At 38.2% G+C, this 22,639-nt stretch overlaps 1 protein-coding gene and 1 long non-coding RNA gene across 7 annotated transcripts; both read left to right on the top strand.

Annotated features, from left to right (window-relative positions):
- Positions 1–5,779: 5,779 nt before the first annotated feature.
- Positions 5,780–7,006, top strand: LOC124327291. 6 transcript variants are annotated; one of them, XR_006915986.1, is made up of 4 exons: positions 5,780–5,998; positions 6,158–6,324; positions 6,409–6,577; positions 6,662–7,006. It is a non-coding gene; the product is annotated as an uncharacterized LOC124327291 (long non-coding RNA). The 6 variants fall into 6 exon arrangements; XR_006915983.1 differs by having other exon boundaries at positions 5,780–6,067; positions 6,164–6,324; XR_006915987.1 differs by having other exon boundaries at positions 5,780–6,067; positions 6,164–6,324; positions 6,647–7,006.
- A 496-nt stretch (positions 7,007–7,502) lies between these two features.
- LOC124327280 lies at positions 7,503–8,555 on the top strand. The gene is made up of 2 exons (XM_046786277.1): positions 7,503–7,850; positions 7,908–8,555. The coding sequence occupies exons 1-2, from the start codon at positions 7,503–7,505 to the stop codon at positions 8,226–8,228; spliced, it is 669 nt and encodes a 222-aa protein (XP_046642233.1). The 3' UTR covers positions 8,229–8,555.
- The last annotated feature ends 14,084 nt before the right edge of the window (positions 8,556–22,639 follow it).

The following is a 22,639-nucleotide window of genomic DNA, read 5'->3' as shown; positions in this document are numbered from 1 at the left end:
AACGAATTAAGAACCCCCACCCCCACCGTTTTGCGTCTTTTCTAATGGCACCACGTGCCCTATGGCAACTCGAATAACTTTTGAACATACATATAGATTTTTTTTTTTGCGACCAGGATAAAACATAATCAACAAGTCATATACACTTGGCATTTTCGTAGGATTTACCTCCACGTCTCCAAACCCTTGTTTACCAGTTAAATACACCCACTTTTTCCCATAAGCGCAGTGTTAAATGGCTTTTTCTAAAATCGGAAAAAAATACTTGGGAAATAGCTACAAAAGTTTTTTCGCACCAAAAGATGCATCCTGCAAACCAACCCGAACTCCAGATCTCCTAATTCTACCCTAAATATTTTGAAACATTTTTATTATGGAAATTAGCGGTTTTGTGCTCCCATATTATTAGTCAATTATTCAAAAATATAGCTTAAATTAATTTATCTGACAACATTTAATGGATCTAAAAAATCGCTAATAAAATTGAGACAAAGCGTTGTCTCAAGATACATGTAGTGGGTGTGGACCCAAAAGCCGTAACGAAAGGCATAATAGAAAAATATAATGTGGTTGAACAATAACAGCTAAAAAAATCAATTATAAAACAACAATATTCTTGAGAAAACCCTTTGTCTGAATGAGTACCCCCTCATTAAGACAAAGGTTTGTCTCAAGATGTGGAGGATAGGTTTACGCACCCATAGCAGGCCTATGTTTTCAGTTTGAATCCCATGTCACTGGTGGTCTAATTCTTATTAGCAATCTTGGCTGCCATTTGAAAGAGGAGATACTCTAAATCCCCTACTATATTTGGATATAGTAGGTCTATCAATTAGTCAAACTAGTACATTGGTATGGTGATCCATTATTATACAATATAGCTGTATCAAAGTTGGCCCCAAACATTTAGAGTGTAGTTACCCCACTCTCCCATAGCGGATGCGTTTGAAATTCAAACGTGTTTCCTCAAATACTAAAAATGGAACCAATTAAGTATTCAAACGTTACTTGCATTTTATATATCAATGAAAATAACTTTTTTAAAAATATTTTCAGATTATGCCAATAAAAACCAACTTCAACAAGACGATCCGTGTGTCATTCATTTGATTCGGAGTAAATATTTGATTCGCCCTGCTCCTTTCAACCTTGCATATAATTTGAGCAAACCGGAAATCAAAAATCCTTCTGACGGCCAGTCGCAAGCCATTTTACGTCATTTAAGAAATCAGGTAATAAATTTCAATTAACAAAGTATGGTATGGTACGGTGAAAAAAAAGTTGCGTTTACAGTTATGTTAACGGACACAGCGGTGGCTCCCTACATATGGTTTCCTACTTGAGTGGAGCCAGGATCTCTAACATGGCTTTGGGTACTTAAATTCAGCCCAACTTTTGCGAGATTTCCTACAATTATGCATGCGTTATGCAAGTATGGTTTCAGTATCTAAGTAGATTCAATAAATAGTCGCTAGCCTAGGTGGAGTTTGAATAGTTGACGCGATTTTTATTTTGGGGGCTACCGTTTCCTAATTTCCCAATATTAAAAACCCCCGTTGGTCTTAAAGTTAAGGAAAAAAATAATTTCTAACCTGTATTTGTCATTCAAAGACAAAATCCATTATTAAACCATGAATTCAATTTGAAAACTTAATCATTAAAAGACAAAATGACCCACTGGTGGGGCTGTGTGGTGTTGCTCCCAATATGAGGTTATGCTGGTCAATGCTAATCTTATGACCTAACATGACTTGTGAAAATATTACATTTTACATTAAAATTACATAAGACAAATTATATGATTTCAATTTTTAGCTCTGATGAAGCTAATTCATAATGAACTCCGAAAGAGAAATAAAAATTTATTGAAAATAATTGAAATCATATCATGACATCAAAGGGAAGAAATTTATATTAGCTGACAGAGGTCTGGATTTGTCTGGATATCTTTTCAAGAATCCACAGAGTAATTTTTTTCCAGTTTTCATTTTCACACTTGTGGAAATCTAAATTAAGAACTAATTTTGCTCAGAATCTTTTGACGTCAACAAAGAAAAATGCGAACAAATAACAACCCCTTTCTCTTGTGATAGGCTCACACTACCCGCCAATACAGAGTAAAAAGGCGTATATTTGAGCACAAGGTATACAAACTTTCAGCCACGACTGTACTTTGAAAAAACTGAAATCTGCTTTGTTTCCCATAGAACTTTCCTCGCAGCTTTAAACTTGCAACAACTACCAAGATTAAAATAAGTTTAGTTTTTTAGGTAAACGTCTATTATAAAAATAACAACTAAAAACACAAAAACATCCAAACTAAAAAACCATAACAACAGGAACTTTGTAATGACAACACACCCCACGTTGCCAGGCCAACTTGCCTAAAAAAGGTGTCTTCGATTCAATTATTTTTTTATTGCTTCCACAATAGATATAATTAAGAAGAAAATTGTCCATAAAAATGAAATGAGTTTCCTTTCTTTATCTTTCGTTTATTTAATTTTAAGTTATAACCGTAACTTTATATTAGAAAAAATATAGCAGACAAAGTCATACGATTTTGGAGCGAGAAAATTCTTATTATTGTCATTACTAAACCATTTGGACGATTTCAACAATTTAACGATGCAGAATTTTAACCAGAGCTATAGAATACTGGTAGCACCACTCATATGGCGAACCCTGCCATTCCTTTTTTTCTTTGGAAGTGAAGCTTGTTTGCCTGCTCCTTTCCCTTCTCTTTAGCTATAAGCGCCACGGCGGTCGTGTTGGGAAGTGGGGAATAGGAGGGTTTGTGTAATGAAAGGGAAAAAGAAGATGGCAAGAGACGAGATCGATGTCTTAGCTCCGATTTTTGCAATCGATTCGTTAACTTGGCTTCAGACCCAGAGAAATCTTCCGAGAGGAGGAGTTAACATGGCAGTGGCGCTACCAGTATTCTATAGCTCTGATTTTAACGATCAAAGCTTGGAATTTTAACTAGGCTAACTTGGAAACTAGCTTTAAGTGGAAAAATTGACAATTAAGTAAAATTGTGTTATACTTTATCAATCAGTAGGGAATTTCCTACTTAAATACTTATACTAAAGTAGTTTCACCGCTGTGTATACGTAAGCAAATACTTGTTTGGGCAAATTTTACTTACAGAATTTACCTAATTGGACGAAGCCAGAAGTCAAGGGTTGTGGGTTGCCTTTGACTGACCCTTGTTTAAGACATGCAAAAAAATTTAGCGAGTATTTTAATTCATGTTTATGTATATGTATAAAACATGACTTGTGGTGTGATGGCTAAGACGTGAATGTTGAGGTTTATTTCCGGGCTGGGGCGATCTTTTTAAATATAATGAAAATCTTTCGTACGTGGTAGGTACTCCCTACGAAAAATATCCATTTTTTATGGACAATGTTGTCCATTAACCCCTTTCAGAACAAACATATCCAGATTTTATACGAATATATTAGTCCTAAGTAGAAAAGAACTTTCATGTCCAGCTAAAAACAATGATTTTCCCAATAATCCCCTTTCAAGGGTAGAGCGCCTTTTTTTCAATTCAAGTATAGGCAAAGCCAGCCATTCACCGGGGGTCTGAGTGGTGGACTGACTCCTCAAGGTATGATCATGTGTTAAGATTGTTGAGATATGATATGATCTGTGTAAAGATTTCTGTAAAAAAACTCTTTGATTTTCTTCTAACACAATACTTGAGTCTTTAACTGGATCTAAACTCAATACTCAATTGATTCAGATTCCGAAGCATCCATCACTGACAACTGAGGTATATGACATTGTTGTACGGACTTAATTTGACGATGGAAAAAACTGGGGGGTATTTGTTAAGAGAAAGTTAGAATTTTTCATGAATCCCATGTTAGTAAAATGCGCTCTAAGAGATTTCACAACAACATTCAGTAGGGATTTGACAGATCTCAAACTACAGCATTCATCAAGCAATTAAGAACACCCCTGTCGTTTTGCCTTCTTTTTTATGGCGCAACGTACCTAATTTCAACTAAAATAACTTTTGAACGGCTAGAAAAAAATGGTTACCGAAAGTATCCGTACGGCTGAGAGGATCAGTAGGGAAACGCGTTTTTAAAAATGTCCCCATTGAAATAATTCTCGGCGGAATTCAATGAAAATGTTTCCTAAGGTTAATATTAGGGTGGGGTTTTATTTAATTTTTTTGAATCGCGTTGCGTAAGTATCCGTACGGCCGAGAGAATTAGTATGGAATGGGCTTTTTTTTTGAAGCCTGTTATTCAGTAACTACCTAAAATTATAGGGTGGGAAAGTTAAAAAAAGAGCTGCATTAGCTCTATTTGTAGTCATAAGTTCAAATTTTTTACGTTTCATTTATAGTAAGAGAAAAGGTAAAGAGAGAGAGAAAAGGGAAGAAAGAGAAAATGTAAAGATTTTGGAATAAGGCGAAACTGGTGAGGGGGGAAACGATGAGGAGAAACGGAAAAATTGTAATCCGTGTTTACATATTCAATTTCATTAATTTATACGAAACTTGAAAAATGTGATCTTACGACCACACATAGAACTAATGCAGCTTTTTTTAAACAACTTTACCACCCTATAATATTAGGTAGTTACAGAATTACAGGCCTCTAAAGTAAGCCGAGACTTAACAGTTTTGTATTAAATATGAAATTATGGCAGAAATATTTAAATAATATTGTCATTAAGCCAGTCTGCTACACGGTAGGGAAAAGAAAGGTTGTTTAATAAAATTTTTCTTCATTAAATAAGATTCAAGTAAAAGTGAAGTGAAAGTAAAGTAATTTATTGCCCACCAAGCTATTAAGAACACCCCCTTCATTTTGCGTGCTTTATTATGGCGCTACGTGTCTCATTGCAACTAAAATAACTTTTGATCGGCAAGAGATAGATTTTTATTTCTTTTTTTGTTGAGCAGAAGAAAAGACGATCTACAAATTATTTACATTTGACATTTTCGTAGGATTTACCCACATGTCTCTACACCCTCGTTAACCAATTAAGAACACCCCGTTCCCTCCCCCCATAAGCGCAGTATTGAAACCGGCTTTTTCTATCATATAAAAAAATACTTAGAATGACGCTAAAATACTTTTCTTTATGCCAAAAGATTTGTTGTCGTTTTTTTAATGGAATCATGAATTAATTAATTTAAAAAATATATTTGAAGACCCTTTCCTATCCCTTGAAGTTCAATCTCTCCAAAAATAAGATAAGAGACGAAAATAATAACTTCTCCTTGTGCCAATAAGGGGCACTGGCGCGCTCGCTTTCAGAAAATACCAACCCCAAGAACTCAATGGCGGGACTGCGAAAATTTAATAAGTCTATGTCGATCCTTATTAATGGAAAATAGATATATTTTCCATTAATTAGTTGTTTTCTAAATATTTAAATCTCGAGTTCCCATTTTCTATCAGACAATCTAAAAACATTGGGAAAAGGCCAAGAGTGGCACGGAATCTACAATAAAAACATGTAGTATTAGCGCTCCTACCCGAATTGCATTTGATTCGAATCGATTCAACTAAAATTGCGTTTTTTTAGATTTTTGAGTTTTCAGTTCACAATTTCCCGATAGGGATTCTATCGCCAAAGACCTGTTTCCTGACCCAACCCAACCCATACCAACAGATGGCGTTGTTCCTCTCAGAGAGATAGGAAAGTTGTTTATTTCATTAATATCTTATACGATTTTTTTCTTAGAGTTAAAAAATTAGGAAATTATGATCATGTTGTGCAAGACAAGGTTTTACATGGATCCGTCGCATTTAGATTTTTATATTGCGACGAAATCATAATTATATACTCGAATTTGTGTTTTCGTGTTTTATTAAACTGCCGTTAGATGGTTCTGACGCATTGCTATAAGGCCGTGCTATATAAACACAGCCTATTATCTAGTCAACTCGGTCTTCTGTTTTCCTTTCCATTTGCAGTCTTCATTCGAAAGTAATGGTACTCTTCCATCAACCAGCGGTCATCAATGGTAGAATTAAGTAATTTCAATTACCACATTGGTTAAAGAAAAGGGGAACTGTTCTTGAAGACTGCCTAAGTATTCTCTTTGCTCGCATTTGTTTATAACCACTACAAGTCTGTTGTTGAATGCTGTTTGATTAATTATCGATAGTGTTTTGTGTTGCAGATGCAGAATGAAATTACAGAAATGACCAACAACAGTGAAGAACAACAGACCTCATCTTCCACCAAGGAGACCATCATAGAGGTGGTAATTCAGCCACCAACAACAGAGGCCAAGGTTAAATGTGATGCTCCCCCCGCTGTGATCACCACTCAGCCAGCACAGTCTAAGTATTCTCTTTGCTCGCATTTTGTTTTTAACCACTACACTGTTGTTGAATGCTGTTTGATTATTGATAGTGTTTTGTGTTGCAGATGCAGAATAAAATTACAGAAATGACCAACAACAGTGAAGAACAACAGACCTCATCTTCCTCCGAAGAGACCATCATATAGAGGTGGTAATTCAGCCACCAACAACAGAGGCCAAGGTTGAATGTGATGCTCCCCCCGCTGTGATCACCACTCAGCCAGCACAGTCTAAGTATTCTCTTTGCTCGCATTTTGTTTTTAACCACTACACTGTTGTTGAATGCTGTTTGATTATCGATAGTGTTTTGTGTTGCAGATGCAGAATGAAATTACAGAAATGACCAACAACAGTGAAGAACAACAGACCTCATCTTCTTCTGAGGAGACCATCATAGAGGTGGTAATTCAGCCACCAACAACAGAGGCCAAGGTTGAATGTGATGTTCCCCCCGCTGTGATCACCACTCAGCCAGCACAGCCAATGCTTGAATACGATGACAGCATTGCTGTGGTCATGTGGGAAGCCACCGTTACTGGTCGACGCCTCATCGACGAGATGGTCAACCTGGGATCATTCTACGTGGCACAGGAAGAGAAAGCAGAAGGGCACGATTTCAACGAGTACGTCATGGATCATTTTACGTGGCACAGGAAGAGGAAGCAGAAGGGCACGATTTCAACGAGTACGTCATGCCGTATGGCAAGCTACCACTGAATGTAATTCGCAACTACAATCTTCGCATCGTTGACACGGGTCGTTACCGCATGCTCAAGGAGATCCGCAACAACAGAATGCTCAAGTCCAAGAGCAATGTGGCCGCCTGCAACGATTTCGCCTCGTGGTTCATCAAGCTCCGAAATGATAATTTCACCGACAAGAAAATTGTCTTAGTCTTCTTTTAACCACGCCACTCCCAAGATCCTTCAGCTCTTCCAGGTATATCGCCATTAAGTTTCTATTTTTAGACTCGTTTCTAACTTTCAGTTTGTTTTAGGCTTTGGAACGTTACCGTCTTCTTGATGATGTCAACAAGATTTTGCTTGGATGTGTTAATGGCTGGGATCTGCTCCGTCAACAGGTAACAACTGAAATAGTAACAAGTGAATTGGTTAGATATTCTAACGTTTCAATCGAAAACAGGTGTATGATTTGAAGGATGAACATCGCATGGTCCTTAAAGCTTTGGCTGATCATCACCTTGGAGTCGACACACCTTTGGAGAGCGCTGTTCAACGTGCTCAATCTAGCACTTCACAAGATCCTTCGCAAGGTGCATGGCGGCCGCATCAACACTGGGGTACATAAGGAGAACCTTTTCAGTTGCGATCATTTGCTCGAACAAGTCAAGAAGATCAAAGAAGAATTGACTAAGGAGGCTCAATGGAGACCTGTATTCGCTGACATGTTTCGTCAAGATATTAAGCCTCGCCGGCGAGCTGGATTCCTCCGCCATATGCTCGTCGAGTCGGGCATCACCTATGCAGGCCTTACGGAAACATTCAAGGTGAGTTTGTTTTCTTATTTTCAATTCTTAACCGGATAATTGAAATTTCTTTTGCAGGACAAGAAAGATGACGGTGTGGTCGAGGTCATCAAAGAGAACATCAAAGGCAAGAATGAAGCCGACGTGGAGGAAGTCAGCAAGCTGCTGAATCAACACCTTGCGCAGCCAGACAAGCCCGTCCGACGCGGTAGCGGCCGTCGAACACCCCGCACTCGTTCCCTTTGCACCGCCACGGACTTGGAGAAGCAGCAGCCTGCGTCCAAGATCGAGCCTGAGAAAAACAACAACGACCCTGTCAAGATTATGGATTATGGATATTATTCCCAGCACTCCTGCGGTCCGAAGTTTAAAAAGTCCCTCTCTCCTCGACCCGCCTGAAATTACTTACTGCCTCCCGCCCCACTTCCCTTTTGTTTTTCACTTAACTTGTCTCGTTTTTGAGAAATTTTGATCTCTTTTTAAGTTTACAAGTCTTTCAGGAAACAAACTTGATGTCGCTTTTGGTTATGCTTTTCTTTTTACCAGAGATAACCCTTGCAAAATTTATAAATATACCAGTGAGCTTTTTGGTAATTGTTCTAGTCTTCTACTAAAATCAATCCAGGTTGTATGTGTGCGATGAAATTGTCTCTGCAGTGCCTTTGCAGTGCCTTTCATACTTGTGAGTTGATCTCATGGAATGGAATACAAAATAATCTAAGGAAATTTATTGTCTTTTATTTTTTTTTTCTTCTAAAAAAATTCTTATTCTTCATCTCTTATGCAACTATCGAACATTTCTTTTAAGTTGGGATTCTCTAAGGCGGCGGCGACTCTTTCCTTATCGTTGATTTGTTTATTGACTGGATGGGAATAAAGTAAAAGAATATTTTATGAAAGCTTTTTTGAACATTTAAATATGGTATTAGGACTTACTCTCTTCTTCTGTGCTGTGTTTACCCTCTGCAATAACTATGTCCAATTTGATCCTTTCCACCACATTTTTCTGAATCTTGCCTCTCAGGCAGAGACCAATAAGGCTGGCAAGTGAACAATGAGGAACTGTAGGATTGAAATCTACTCTAACCAAGTAACCATATTCCTCAAATGTTTGTATGATTGTATTTTATGGTGTCCACCAGTTTCGGCACTTTTTTTCGGCACTTCGATTTCGTCGTTTTCGGCACCCCATGCAAACCACACTTCCTCGATTATGAAAAAATATTGTCCATTTCGGCACCAAATTTGACCGTTTCGGCACCAATTTCGATCGCTTCGGCACCAACTTCAACCGTTTCGGCACCCCATGCAAACCATACGTCCTCGAACATGAAAAACTATTGTTTGTTTCGGCACCAAATTTCACCGTTTCGGCACCAATTCTGTGCCACCCGTATGGAAGTTTTTTGGACAATAATCATGTGATTGAATCACTCGATTTATTCATGTCAATTTACCATCCGCGCTATTGCACCGTCAGGCCGCTAGGGGCGCTCTGACTGGTTTTAGATAATAGCTTTTTGGGGGGGTAGAGCCTTCTAGGGTGTGCCGTTCTGCTTCTTATTTTTTTTTTTTAATGTGGTGTGTGTTAGGCATGGCCTACTGAAATAGATAGCGCTTGGCCTGTAGAAATAGATAGCGAGCTGATGCGCCGTTATTTCAGTAGGCCATGGTGTAAGGTTGGCACGGTGTGTGTTTATTTGTGTTTACACGACACCTGGTGGAATACAAATTTTTCGACGATGCCGAAACGGAAACTAAAACTGGAACAGAATCCGAAAACTAACATCCCGGAGTCATCGCTAGTCTAACCAACTTTATCAGATTGAAATGTCTAGTTAGTTGAGTGGTTTAAAGCATCAGCACTCCAATTTGGGGTGTTAAAATTTTGACAAAATTTTATTAAAATCCAATAAATAAATCTAATAATAAATACAATAAATACAATAGTGCTGAAACAGAAAAACATAGTGCCGAAACGGAAAAACATATTGCCGAAACGGAAAAATATTGTGCCGAAACGGAAAAACACGCACGCCTGGCAACCCTCCCAAAAACATGACGCCTGGAACTAAATCTGGCTGCGGTGCCGAAAAAGACAAACACAGTGCCGAAAACGACAAAAACAGTGCCGAAAACGACGAAATCGAAGTGCCGAAAAAAAGTGCCGAAACAGGTGGCAACCGTAATATAAAATAGGTAATATATTGGAAATGATTGTATGTATATGGTCAAATTGTTGGACCACTCCTATCGGGAAACTCGCGCGCGCAGCAAGGGATCGGATTCTTTCGTAGGTAAAGGAAGAGAAGAATATAAAGAAAAAGAGAAAAGGGCGTAAAATATCAGGGGTACGGTAGGCACCGTAGTATGCCTTCCGTCAAATTAAACTTAAAACATAGAGAGCCATTTGCCTGTTCAAGAAACTTTCACGGATGACTGTATACATAAAAATCTTTTGATTCCATAGTGGGAACTGATTTCACATACTTCCAAAAATATTTTCGTTGCACTCCGTCAAAAATTCGGTTTTTTCTTACGTGGCTAAAATTAGCTTTTTTTCATAAGCTTCTCACTCGCGTTTCCAAATTGTTAGGTACTGTAGAAAATAAAAAGGCCCTGTGTCAGAATCTGTGGTGTTTATTTTTTATTTATGTCACTTAATTTACAAAAAGTCAATTTTACTTTAACCTTACAGGTAAAAGTCTACTTTACCAGAAGAAATTTACTTTACTTTATTTAATTCTAGTTAAGTAGCTAAAAGTAAGTTTCATTCCCACACTTTTTTAAATTTCTTGTGGGCCTTTTCAGATCGAGGTTACTTTGTTGGTTGAATAACTACCCAATTTTTTTTTGTTAAAAAAAACTTAGACCCCCACCAACTCATGAAGTGTCAAAATGGATTTTTTTTACGGTTTTTCGGCATGCTTGGACTGCATATTAGTTTTAAAAATCGAGCCTTAAAGAAAAAATTCTTGTTCTAGTCAAACTACATGTATGTACCAAGTTTGAAAAAAAAAATTAAGTAAATTAAACCCCCCGCCATTTTTTATATGTCATGATATTGCTCAACGCATTACTAATCTAAAACTACGCTTTTCACACTATGCTATCCACTACTCTACGGGGCTATATAAGGTTGCTCAACCTCTACCATAGGCTAACACCATCTGCCAATACACAGTAAAAAGGCGGGTTTTGGAGCTACACGTAAAGAAACTTTCAGCCGCGACTGTATATCATTTGCTGACAGAAAACAGGTCCTTTATTCCAAAAGAATATAAATTAATACAAGAATTGATTTCAGCAAACCAATTCGGTAAACCAATTCCCCAACCTTTTCTTGTAATATGTCAGTTAAAATTAAAATTATTTTGATTAATTTATGGGGTACTGGTTTGCATACTATGATGTAGTTTCATAGATCGGAAGTTTAAGACACACTGGAAGGTCTTATTGGCCGTACTGAAGATAAAAATTTTTTACCTTTTACATTAATTTCCATTTATCGTACATTATATTGTAATGAAGGGAACGGAAAGGAACCTGATATAGCTATTCTGTAAATTTTTAACAACTTACTGGGTAGGCATACAGCATAAAAACTATAACCTAAATCACCCATTAGCAATACATTCCACTGTCGGTTTTTTAAGTAACAAAAATACACAAATTTGGATTCGTGTTTTTTTGGAATTTTTTTTCTGATAATCGGAAAGGTTTCTTTAAAGTTCCAAGTAATAAAAATGATCTTAAAGGGGAAATTTTTTGTCGCTATAAATTTGAAGTATTTCCAGCTTGCTTAATACCTGATATTTAAGAAGTTTACCGCTGCTGTCCGTGTAAAAGTTGTCAAATGTATAATAATTTGGTAATTGAATAATAATTAAGTTTAATCGGTATAATATGAAAATAGTAATAAGTTAAAACAAATTAAGGATTCAGTAAACTCCCAAAATTTGAATTTTAAGTTCTGTCTTATTATCTATAGCAATTTGAATTCGTGATGAATTTAACCCGTACTCAACAGATAGCTCGTGTGCTTTCAAATTTGTTGCTTTTGCTTTATCAAAAGTATCGGCATCGTTCATCGATCGATACCCATTTCTAGTATCGAACGATACCCATCTTGAAAAGTACTGCGCTATACCAGAAAAATATGATTTTCTATGATGTTTTCATCGTTCATCAAATCGATAGTCTCAACCTTGGATATTGACTACCGTTTGTTAAAAGTAGAGATATACCAGCTAGAGTTTAACCTCTATCATTTGTCTACACATTCGTAAAAGTAGAAAAAAGGCAGATCAAATTCTCACTACATTTTTACTACGATTTTGCTATCTAATTGGTAATTGAATGGTAGGATTACCCATACAATTGAAATATGTCTATGCGTCATTGTAATTCTTTTTTAAATGAATAGTACCATTTTTGAAATGTATTAAGCATACAGAAATGGGTAATATAACAATGCAATCTCAGTTGTTGGTAGCAAGTAATAAGAAAAAATGCAACAACAGATCGGTTTTGAAGTCAGCAACTGTAGGGAGGATGATTAAAATTGAAAAATAGTTAGAATTAAAAAAAAAATGAAAATAAAAAAGAATAAAAAAACGTGAATCTGTTTAGAATAAAGAAAAGTGACACAATAAGACTGATGGTGATGACGATGAAAGTATAGATATTGGGACTTCCAGTGAGCTCACACTGCACACTTCAGCAACTGGCCAAGCAGAACATAGAAAAACTTAGTGGAACTTACTGAAAATTAGTTAAAAACAATGCTGATGAAGAGTCTATTAGTCAGGTTTGGGATGCTAATTAAACTTAAATAGTTGTATCTATGTTACTTTGATTTAGAGATAGAGCTACAACGGCAAATATAAACTTTAGACGAAATGCACGCTTTGAAAATGATGGAAAAGAAAGAAAGACACAAGACGAACAACGAACCTGATAAGCAAACTGTGCATAAAGAAAAAAGACTCAAAGAACACTAAATTAACCGGGAATTATTTTTTCGACATTTTGACTTTCTTCCCCAGCCTCCGATCAAACTTATTGTGTGATAGGGGAGGGGGAAATAAAGCATCTGCTAACTATTGGGGGAGTGCAGGATTCGGAACAAGTCTATGGGCCTGATAATGAAACCATTCGATACAAAGTTACCTGGAAACAACTGTTCTAATAAGATAGAAAAGCAAGCTTATCAGCTCACCGAGTGGATAGTCGTAGGCCAGTTAAAAACTGTCTTAAATGAAAAATTCAGGTTCTATTGTTAAGTCGGACTTTTTGCTAAATGCCTTCCTTGAGCAATCAGTCTTGAACATAAAAAACTATTTTCTTGTAACGTTGTTTCTGCTTAAGAGGTTACACTTATTAATGCAGTACTAACGTAAGTTTTCAATATCAATTCTAAAAAAAAAATACACTCTTGTCAATTACCTACCTTGATCAAACAGTGTCCGGGAAAAATATATATATTCTGGCTTAGCAACGTTGCCTATGCCGCAACGTTTATCGATACGTTACGACACAACCTAGTAAATTTTAGCCATTCCGATGCCGGTCCTTAGTTGGCCTAGGTCTAAGTCGGACTTTTGGCTTAAGGCCTTCCTAGACCAGTCAGTGTCATACGTGAAAAAAAAAATAAATTTTGGTTGGCAACGTTGCATCTGCTTTGTGAGTTTTGCGTTAAAGCTGCTTGTATCGGCATATTCTTATTTATTAAGCGATTTGCAACTTCGGTCACGAAGCCCCTGCCTGTGCCTGCGCCCGAAATTGCCCCCGTTTTATTCATCTACCTTGAGCCTACAGTGTTTGGGGTAAAAAAATACAATCTAGCTTGGCAACGTTACCTATGCAACGCGGGCTCCGCTCTTTAGCCGCGAGGATCTCCAGCACTCCTCTCATGTTTTCTCGGGAGTGCCCCTCCGGGGCCCCCACTCCCGCGGGCCCCCACTCCCGCGGGCTCGAACCACGCTGGAGGTATTATCGCTTCATCCACTCCACGGCCGCTTGCTTCAGCAAAGCTAGTGGAAGTTTTTTGTTTTTTGTTGATGATTGGTCGCCGTGGCATAATTGTGTGTTGCTGCAAATTTTGTTTTCGACTTACAGCGATTTAATTTGTTGTTGTCCGTTAACGCCCTGCCCGTCATTCTCATCCTGCCCGTTACTTAATGGCTGTTGGTCTCATTTTATCGTTTAAACTCCTGTTATTGTTTCTCAAATAATTCTGACTACACCAACAGTCTCATTTTTTATGCAAACTTTGCAAAAGTGCAATTGCCTACGACGATAGATTACCAACGCGAGCTTTTAACGTATTGCCTCTGGCAGTAATTTTGCTGTGTAGAGGATAATCACACATTACCACCAGTGGTAAATTTGCATGATAGAGGATATTCCCGCATTGCCTCCGGCGGTATATTTGTAGTGTAGAGATTTTCACGCGTGACCACCTAAGGTTTTTTTCTGTAAATTCTCTGATTTTTCTCTGAAATTTTGTGAAAAAACTTTCTCGTAAAATTTTGACTTGTCTGAGTCATGGTTAAGGGCATAGTTCAAAACAATATTTTTATTCTTTAATAAAAGTTAATCTTTAATGAGAACCATGAACCTCTTCATTATCATACCAGCGCTGTATCCAATAATCTAATTTTCGTCTTTTACATCGATTCATTTTCAAATAAAATTGATTGCGTCAGTGTCGTGTTTTTTTATTGAAAAATTTTCATCAAGATATTTCGTCACTAACGAATCTAGACTACACATACCCAAACCCATTAACGCTGATGTTCTCGAGAAACGATTTTGGTGGGAGGTGGACTTTAACCACCCATCTTCACCACACGAATCTGAAGCACCACTACACCGACAACTAATTTGTTTGACTAACCTTTTTTGCAAGAGCGCAATGGTCTCCGGCGATATATTTGCAAAACAGAGGTTTCACTCATAGACATGGCATGAATCTGCAAAAACACAAACCGAGGGAAGCTATAGTGAAAAGTGGAATTTAGACTTAAGTGAAAAAGGTTGTTGTCGCAGCCACCAGATGTAACTTGAGCAATTAGCAATTAGCAGTTTTTCATTAATTACGGGAGAACTAATTAAGTAAATGGAATTATTTTTGTTCTGGTCGCGACGCATATTTTTTGTCAAATTATTAAGACCAAAAAGTAAAAAAAAAAAGTAAAGGTAACCCAAAACGAGAGAAAAAAAATTTCATTTACTTATTTACGGGAGAACTAATTAAGTAAATGAATTTTTTTTTCTGGTAGCAACGCATATTTTTTGTCTAATTTTTAAGACCAAAAAGTCCGAAATCGGTCGTAAAACACCCGAGCTATGGAGCGTTACATACATACATACATACAGAAAAAGTGACATGGTTTTTTTTTCTGCGTATGCGATTATTAGCTTCGCCCTTCGCTCGCAATAATTTAGCAAACGTCTGCAATAATTTTTAACTTACGTTCATAGCTTTTAACCATCTACTACTTAAAAGTAGAATCAATTTCCTACCTGTTTTCCTAATTTTTTGTGCTAATATTTGAAGTAGAAAAAATATAAGTGACAAGGTAGGAAACTAAAATTGAGAGCTAAGATACCCTTGAATATTTTGTTTCTGTCGATGCGGAGATTTTTCCGAGCTATATCTTGCTTCAAGCTATATCTATTTACTGTTTCTCTCCTACCACCATTTTTTGCAATCTTGAACTTGGCTTATTTTCTTTTTTTTTGAATTTGGAAAGCTTTATTTCGTTTACATTCCCTTCATTTTTTCCATTTTTTCGATTGGTTATACTTTTACGATTTTCGTAACCAGCGTGAGAGTTATTTAAGACATTTTTAAACAAGCTTGACTTAGTGTTTATTTTCTTCTCTGGATCTCAGAAATCTTTGTAGTTCCCTTACTTTATTATACATATAGGCCTACATTTTTTATTTTTAACTAGCTTTTATGTGTTAATTTATATCCTATGTAAAGCAATCTTAAGCAAAAAATTTCGTTATAAACTGATCAATTACATTTAGTGTAAGCAAGCAATCATAACATTTAAATAAAAATTAATTTTGATCAATCACGCTTAAATATTTTAATGTGTAAAATATAAAATGTACACTTATGTCAGGTAAAAACAATCCATCAATCGGCAAATATACCATTCGCTATAAATAACAATCTACCTATTAAATTCTATTATCTTCATTACACCATTCGATATATATCTTAACATGCAACAACCGGACCAATGGTAGTCACCATTAAGTTAATGCGACACACAAAGTTAAAGGTTAAAAGCTTACAGAATAGATATATCAAGTCCCTGTTTTTTTCATCATAATATTCTAATGCATAATCAAGAGAAATTAATGTTAAAAGGTATAAAAAAGTTGGTCTCCAGTACGGTTTGAACCTAAGACCTGTAAGTAATTACGCTAACTACTACACCTCATATTGATAAAGTTATTACGAATTTGAACTCACAAATTGCAAGAAAAGGTTGCTACATTCTTGAATAAGTCTGAATATTGGCTGATATATTATTGGAAATTAAAAACCTTTTTGTGATAAGCTTTATCATACATCAGCAGACTTGATTCCTTAAAATATTTTCACTGGCCCACTTGAAAAAATTTTGTAAGTCCCATTTGACAAAAGTTTTCAAAGTCTCATATTCTCTAAATAGTATTATATATATCTGTAGTTCGCATTAAATACATATTTTTATGAAACCCTGATCTTCACAATAATGTTGATTGATCTTAATTGATCACACTAGCACTATTGACCCGATATATATTCATATTAATTTTTTATAATAGCAACAGTTACAGTTACATAATAACAATAGTTCCCTACGTACAGAATTATTATAGAAACTCAAACAGCTTCAATTTATAAGTAGGTCTAATCAGCCGAATCGATTGAAATACCGAAAACTGGTACCTGGTACCAATAGAATGCGTGGTTGTAACCACCCGAAATAAGTGGTTCATTTTTAGATGAAAGATTAATGCAATGTTTTAAGGATGAGGTCGAGGCGGGTCGAGCTACTGATTTTCATAACCGTACACCTAAAATCTCTAACCCCTATACCAGCGATTAACAAACTTAAAAGATGATTCTTACTGGGGAGTTTCACCGACTAAGTAAACTGTAGTTTACCTTCAGATATGTTTCCAGAGTTCCCATCTGTGCACGCAGTTAACCTCCCCCACCACTTGGCCACCATTCTGACTGGGTTAGGCAGTGCGTCATCCTCTTAAAACTCAATACTTATAAAGCGTTTTACTGGCAATCACGCTCATTTCCACACCCTAAGCCTTTTGTGAAATATTTTAAGCATGCTTATAATTTTTCACAAAAGGGTGAATCATGCATGACTAGATCTTCAACCACATACTTTTCGTTTTGCGGTATGAGACAACATGTCTTATCTACCTAAAGTTTGGCAACGTCCAAGAGGACCTAATGGAAGAAGTTTTTTCTAGTTTTTCTCGGCGTTTTTAAAAATGAAACTTTCGCCGAAACGTGGCGATTTTTACGTTTACTTGTTACGGATAGGATAAAGCAAATTTTCTTTTTTGAATTTTTTTGGTTCTAGAATTGGCATTAACTGCCCCAACTTCGCTAACCGAAAGTTGGGCTGTTTGATGTAAATTCCTTATGGCGCTTTCCAAAAAAGGAACCTGTTTTGAAAAAAATTATAAGTAAAAACTAGTAGTAAGATTTGCGATTTTAGGTAATGCGATTTGTTATTTTTTAAATGTATAGTAGTGCATCTTCTCATGAAACTTCAAAGCATAACTGTATACATATATTATGTGTTGTCTTACGAGCACATTGGAAAAGGTCTGTTATCATTCTTTAATAATAATTTAGGTTATATCAGTAGAATGGAACCACATTCCTGAGGGAGAAGTGGCCATGACTCGTCTAATGGAGAGGAATAAGTATGTCAAGTTTGGGCACATTGACATGGCATACTCCCGTGAAGTTGTTTACATTCAAGACTTTCTCGAAGACTTTCGACAATTTGAATTTGATTAGTCGATAAATTCAAGAATATAAATATTTTTTTAAATATTTGTTGTTCTTTTGGGAAATATTCGATAAATAAAAATAAATTTTGATTTAGGGGGAATGATTTGATACAATTTTTTAATTAGAAAATGTTTGTTTTATTTTTTTTAAACTAAATATCCCGAAATAAATAGGATGTTTTTTAAATACACTAATAAAAAAAAATACTTCATTAAAAATATTAAATACTTTTTGCTTGACAAATTTTGTAAAAGCTAGTTTTTGAAAAACACAAGTTGTTTTAAAACAGTTTATAAGGTAGGTTTTTCCAAAGTCAGGACTTTTCGATAAAGTAATTGTTCCTCAAAAGTGTCGTTTAAACAGCAGTGGTCATTTCAAGTATGTTATTAGGTTAAAAGTACTGAATGTCAAGTAGGGGAACTATCATTCTTAATTTGGACGACTTCCTACTTGAAATATTTTTTAACGTTCTTACAACTATTTTTTTTACTTGTAAGAACTATCTTTTTTAAATATTAAGTAGTTTAGGGAGTTTTAACTATGTTCAACTATTTTCAAGTATTGTAAATTTGTAAGTATTTTGGACGAACATACTTATACCTATTTTTCGTACTTATTTTCGTAAACTAGTTCTACTGTTAAGCATTAAAATCATTACTAAGTATCCTACACTTACCAAGAAGCTTTGGTCAACACTACTTGCGTCTAATACATCCTTAAACACCTAATAACATACTTGTACTCCTACTTATGATCTCTTACAGAACAGCATAACTTCTCTTTTACTACTACTTCTCGGATGTTATACTTATTAAATTGAAGAAACCGCGTGGGCGGCTGGGCCCTCTTGGTACGTTTTTTGCCGTTGTTCTTGCTGCGGTGATATACTTCAGGTGTAGTTCAGAATCAAGCCGCATGATGCGTGACGCCTTCGAGATATTTGGGAAAAAAGTTATCTCTATTATGTTTGGTGTTTGGTCTTTAAAAATTTCTGTTATAATTGAGTTTTTAGATGTTTGGTTTACTAATAAATGAAAGAATATGCGATTTGTGGCTTCAAGAGAATTTTATAGATTTGTCTAGGTCATTTTGGGGAAATTCACGAAAAATTTCAGCCGACTGCCGAAAAATTTCAACTTTCAACTTTTAAAAATAGTCTTATTTCGATTTGAGCCAACTAGTCTGGAAAGGAGCGAATTGGATGTGATGATTGACAATGCTAAATTTCATGCAATCATTTTATGTATTCAAATGGCCGAAATCAAAAGTACAAAATATCAAACGTCATTTTTGTGATAAAAATGAATAAGGGCACACGCTAGCCGCTTTAGGAGAGCAAATTGCATATGATGTTTAGACATGAAAATCTTTAAGTCCTAAACCCCCCCGTGGGACAATAAAAGATATTTAGTTACTAGATACATATCTAGGTATCTAGAATGGCACAGCTGTTCAGAACGCGTGGGGGTTGGGATAAAAAGAAACTGTATTTCAAAAGACGGAAATATTAAACGATACAGGGAGGGGAACTAGATTTACTGTCATGGATACCTGCTGGCAGGCGCGACCTAGTTTACCCTTACACACACAACAAACGGACTTTTACTCTATTCTGACTGACTGTCAGCTACTGCGCTCAAGCCGGTGACACACTGATACACACTGCTCTTCTGCCCCCACTACTACGCGCCGAAGGGGACTATTGCTGTTGCGGCTGGGGAAGCCTCGTCTGGCTCCGATTTGGAACATCGCCGGCCCTGCGTCCGGAAGCGGACGCATCTTCTTTCTGGATCCGGCTCCAACAGGCAAGGCTTGACGACGGGACGATGAATCTCGATGCCTTTGTGGTGCGCCTTTGCTGGGCGCATGACACCATCCCAGTCCAAAAATAATTTCGTAGCTGGTCTGAACGACAACTGGCTGCGTGGCGTGTGGTTGAAGATGGACAGCAGGACTTCTTTGACGATAAAAATTTTCTTTTTCTTCAACCATTTTCTTCGCTCCTTGGGTGCCGGAACATACTTGATCATCTGACGCCATCCAAAAAATTCAGCGACTCGCTATTGCTCTCGGCAAGACAGATGCGACGATACTGGCTGGATGACTGCTGGATTATTTCGATCCGGTGACAGATGATAAGTGGTTAGCGGCTCTGGGGTTTGTGATTCCACGGTAACGCACGTGAGAGGCCGATTGCTTGACAGATGCTCGGGCTACTTTAACGTGGCCGAAAAGGGTCTGGTCGGTGAATGATTGCAAATATGGGATGCGCTCTAGCGCTCCTATTGACGATCCGACGAGACGCTCCAAGCTCTCATAAAAATGCGGAAGTTTTTGCGGATTGAACTGCTATTCAACTCCGGCTGAAGACACTGGCTATAAAAACTGGAATGGTTAAAACGTTCCAGCGCTTCATCCGATTCACTTTGGTTCCCACGGAAATTCTTAATTTCAATTGGACGCAAATGGTCGACGCCCGTACAGGCGGATGCCTGCTGGAATAACTGCAGACGGGCGGACGGTAGAGCGGCTATAAATGGCGCTGGTTGCCTTGCTGCAAACTGGCGGAAGAGCTTGCCGCGATCGACGACTCGATGAATAGGCCTACAACGGCAGGGTGGTGGAATCCGAAATTCACGCTTTGTTTCTGGTGGCGTTATCCAAGGCGAATGATGATTACTCTTTACGGGAACGGACTGTAAAATGGCCACGACTTGAAGACAGACGGACGGAAGCTCGGCCATGAGCGGCGATCTGACGATGGGCGGCAGCACGATCGGGTGGCGGATGCAAAACGGATCCGGGACGAGAATTGTACGCTGATGCGCTCGACCGACGAGCCGATAAAACACGGCATCGAGTTATTTCGATGAAGGTTTTTTCTTTAAAATTGGGGACGGTAAAACTAAAAACTCTGGCTTGATCTCGCTGCTCCGCTTTCGCTTCCGGCACCAACGAAGAATCGGCACCATCGTCCTGTTCACGCGGCTCCATGGTGTTAACGATGAAGGGCGCGTATCTATGTAAACGGACATTCTGGTGGTACCGATGAATTCTGGCGGCGAATCTTTTACCTCCAGATCCAGGGCGGAGCCAAGCGGGTCCTTTAGGTCGGGAAAGGTGGGCCACATAGCCGGTGGGTCGAGAAAAAACGACGGCCCGATTAATAAAACGACATGGCGGATCCTGATGCTGAGCTCTTTGAGAACGGTTGTAGCCATCCTAACGGACAACAAACAGCTACACAGGCGATTTGATACATCCATGTCGTAGAACGGTGGCTTGCTGGACGCTGAATGCTTCAAATTAAGCAAATTTTCAATTTTACAGCGGCTGAAAGTGTGGCCTGGCTCTAGACACATAAAACACGGCTTCTTTTCTTCAATCACTTGCATTCTGTTTTTCACTGAGCTCTCACGCGATTGACTGCAGCGTCTTGTATGATGCGGCTTTTCACATTGGGCGCACCTCTTCTCCACCGATGCTACTTCAGGTGCCGTGCTTGTGCAAACCTTTGGCTCTAACATCCTCCCCCCTTCTGCTCCTGTCGGTCGTTCAAAATGAGCGCTTGGAGGAGAAGTTCGATCACTGCACGCTCGAACACAAAATTCGAGCCGGCTGTTAAAATCAGATGGATCAGGAAGACTTAACAGGAAGGTGCGGGAAGCAAAACACGTGCTGGGTGGCGCTGCTGCAGACTGGCTGGAATGAGACGACGAAACACTAACATAGTTGATGAAACCGGTGTAAAATGAATGGCGTCCTTTGAAGACGGAAAAATAAAACGGAATAAAACACGAACTAGCTGGATAAGTTGACTGGCTAGTTTCCAAAAACGTTACTCCGCCTTCTTCTGGCGGCTGGTCGCCGAATGTCTTGGGTTAAGCGACGGACACGGAACTTTCGAGGAGTTGAATCGAGCCGGCCCGTGCGGGCTCGAATTCGCCGGCCCGTGGATTTAGATCGGTCGTGGAAACATCTAGAGACGCTGTTAGAGTTAACTTGGCCGTCTGCTGAGCGTCCCGCTCATCGTCCAGGTGTTTTTTTATCCACATATTCTTCGTATCACTCCACGGTGCCTTTAAACTCCTACTCGAATTTTTCGACAAACGACTTTCTTCTGCCGGCCCGTGTGATGACGACGTCCGGGCAGGTGTAAACGTTGAGAATAACTTCTTAATCTTGGCCAGCGCGCCCTTGGCGGGCACTGAGCTAACTTCGAGCTGTTGCTGGACCGAATAAACCGGAGTGGCGGTCGCTTTAACTTCTGGATGGAAGAAAAGGTTAATGGACGCCTCGACAAGGGTCACAGATTTTGGGCTTCTCTGCTCAAACTTCAGCTGCTGCTGAAGAATTCGGCTGCTCAATTGATGACTCTCTAACTCTTTCCTTAGCTGCCGCTGCACTTTCTCGGCTTCCACTCTCGCCTTTTCTATTTTCTTTTCTTCATCCAATCAGCGGGTTATATCTTCTTCCTCCTGCCTGATCCTTGCTTCTTCCATGGCTTGTTTCGACTTGAGCTGCGTCCTTTTGATTTGACGCTCCTTTTCCTTAAGTCTAGCTTCGATGGACCAAGAAGAAACCTTCGGGCTCGACGTTCTAGATGAGCGGCTTGAGCGTGAAGACTGGATGGCTACTGGAACCGTTGCCACACGGTATTTTTCCATCTCGACTATCGCGTAGCTGACTACGGGTATCATAGCGACTTAAGGTTAGCTGGAGGGAGATGAGCTTTACGGGCAAAGCCGATCAA

The sequence above is a fragment of the Daphnia pulicaria genome, chromosome 1, assembly GCF_021234035.1.
Source record: "Daphnia pulicaria isolate SC F1-1A chromosome 1, SC_F0-13Bv2, whole genome shotgun sequence".
NCBI lineage: Eukaryota > Metazoa > Arthropoda > Branchiopoda > Diplostraca > Daphniidae > Daphnia > Daphnia pulicaria.
The sequence above is the reverse complement of the archived record's forward strand: the minus strand, read 5'-3'. Positions and strand labels throughout refer to the sequence as shown.

Excerpts from the sequence above, each read along its gene's own strand:
- LOC124327280 (XM_046786277.1), top strand. The coding sequence starts at position 7,503 with ATGAACATCGCATGGTCCTTAAAGCTTTGGCTGATCATCACCTTGGAG. Across the intron at positions 7,851-7,907 it reads GCCTTACGGAAACATTCAAG|GACAAGAAAGATGACGGTGT; the intron begins GTGAGTTTGTTT and ends TTTCTTTTGCAG.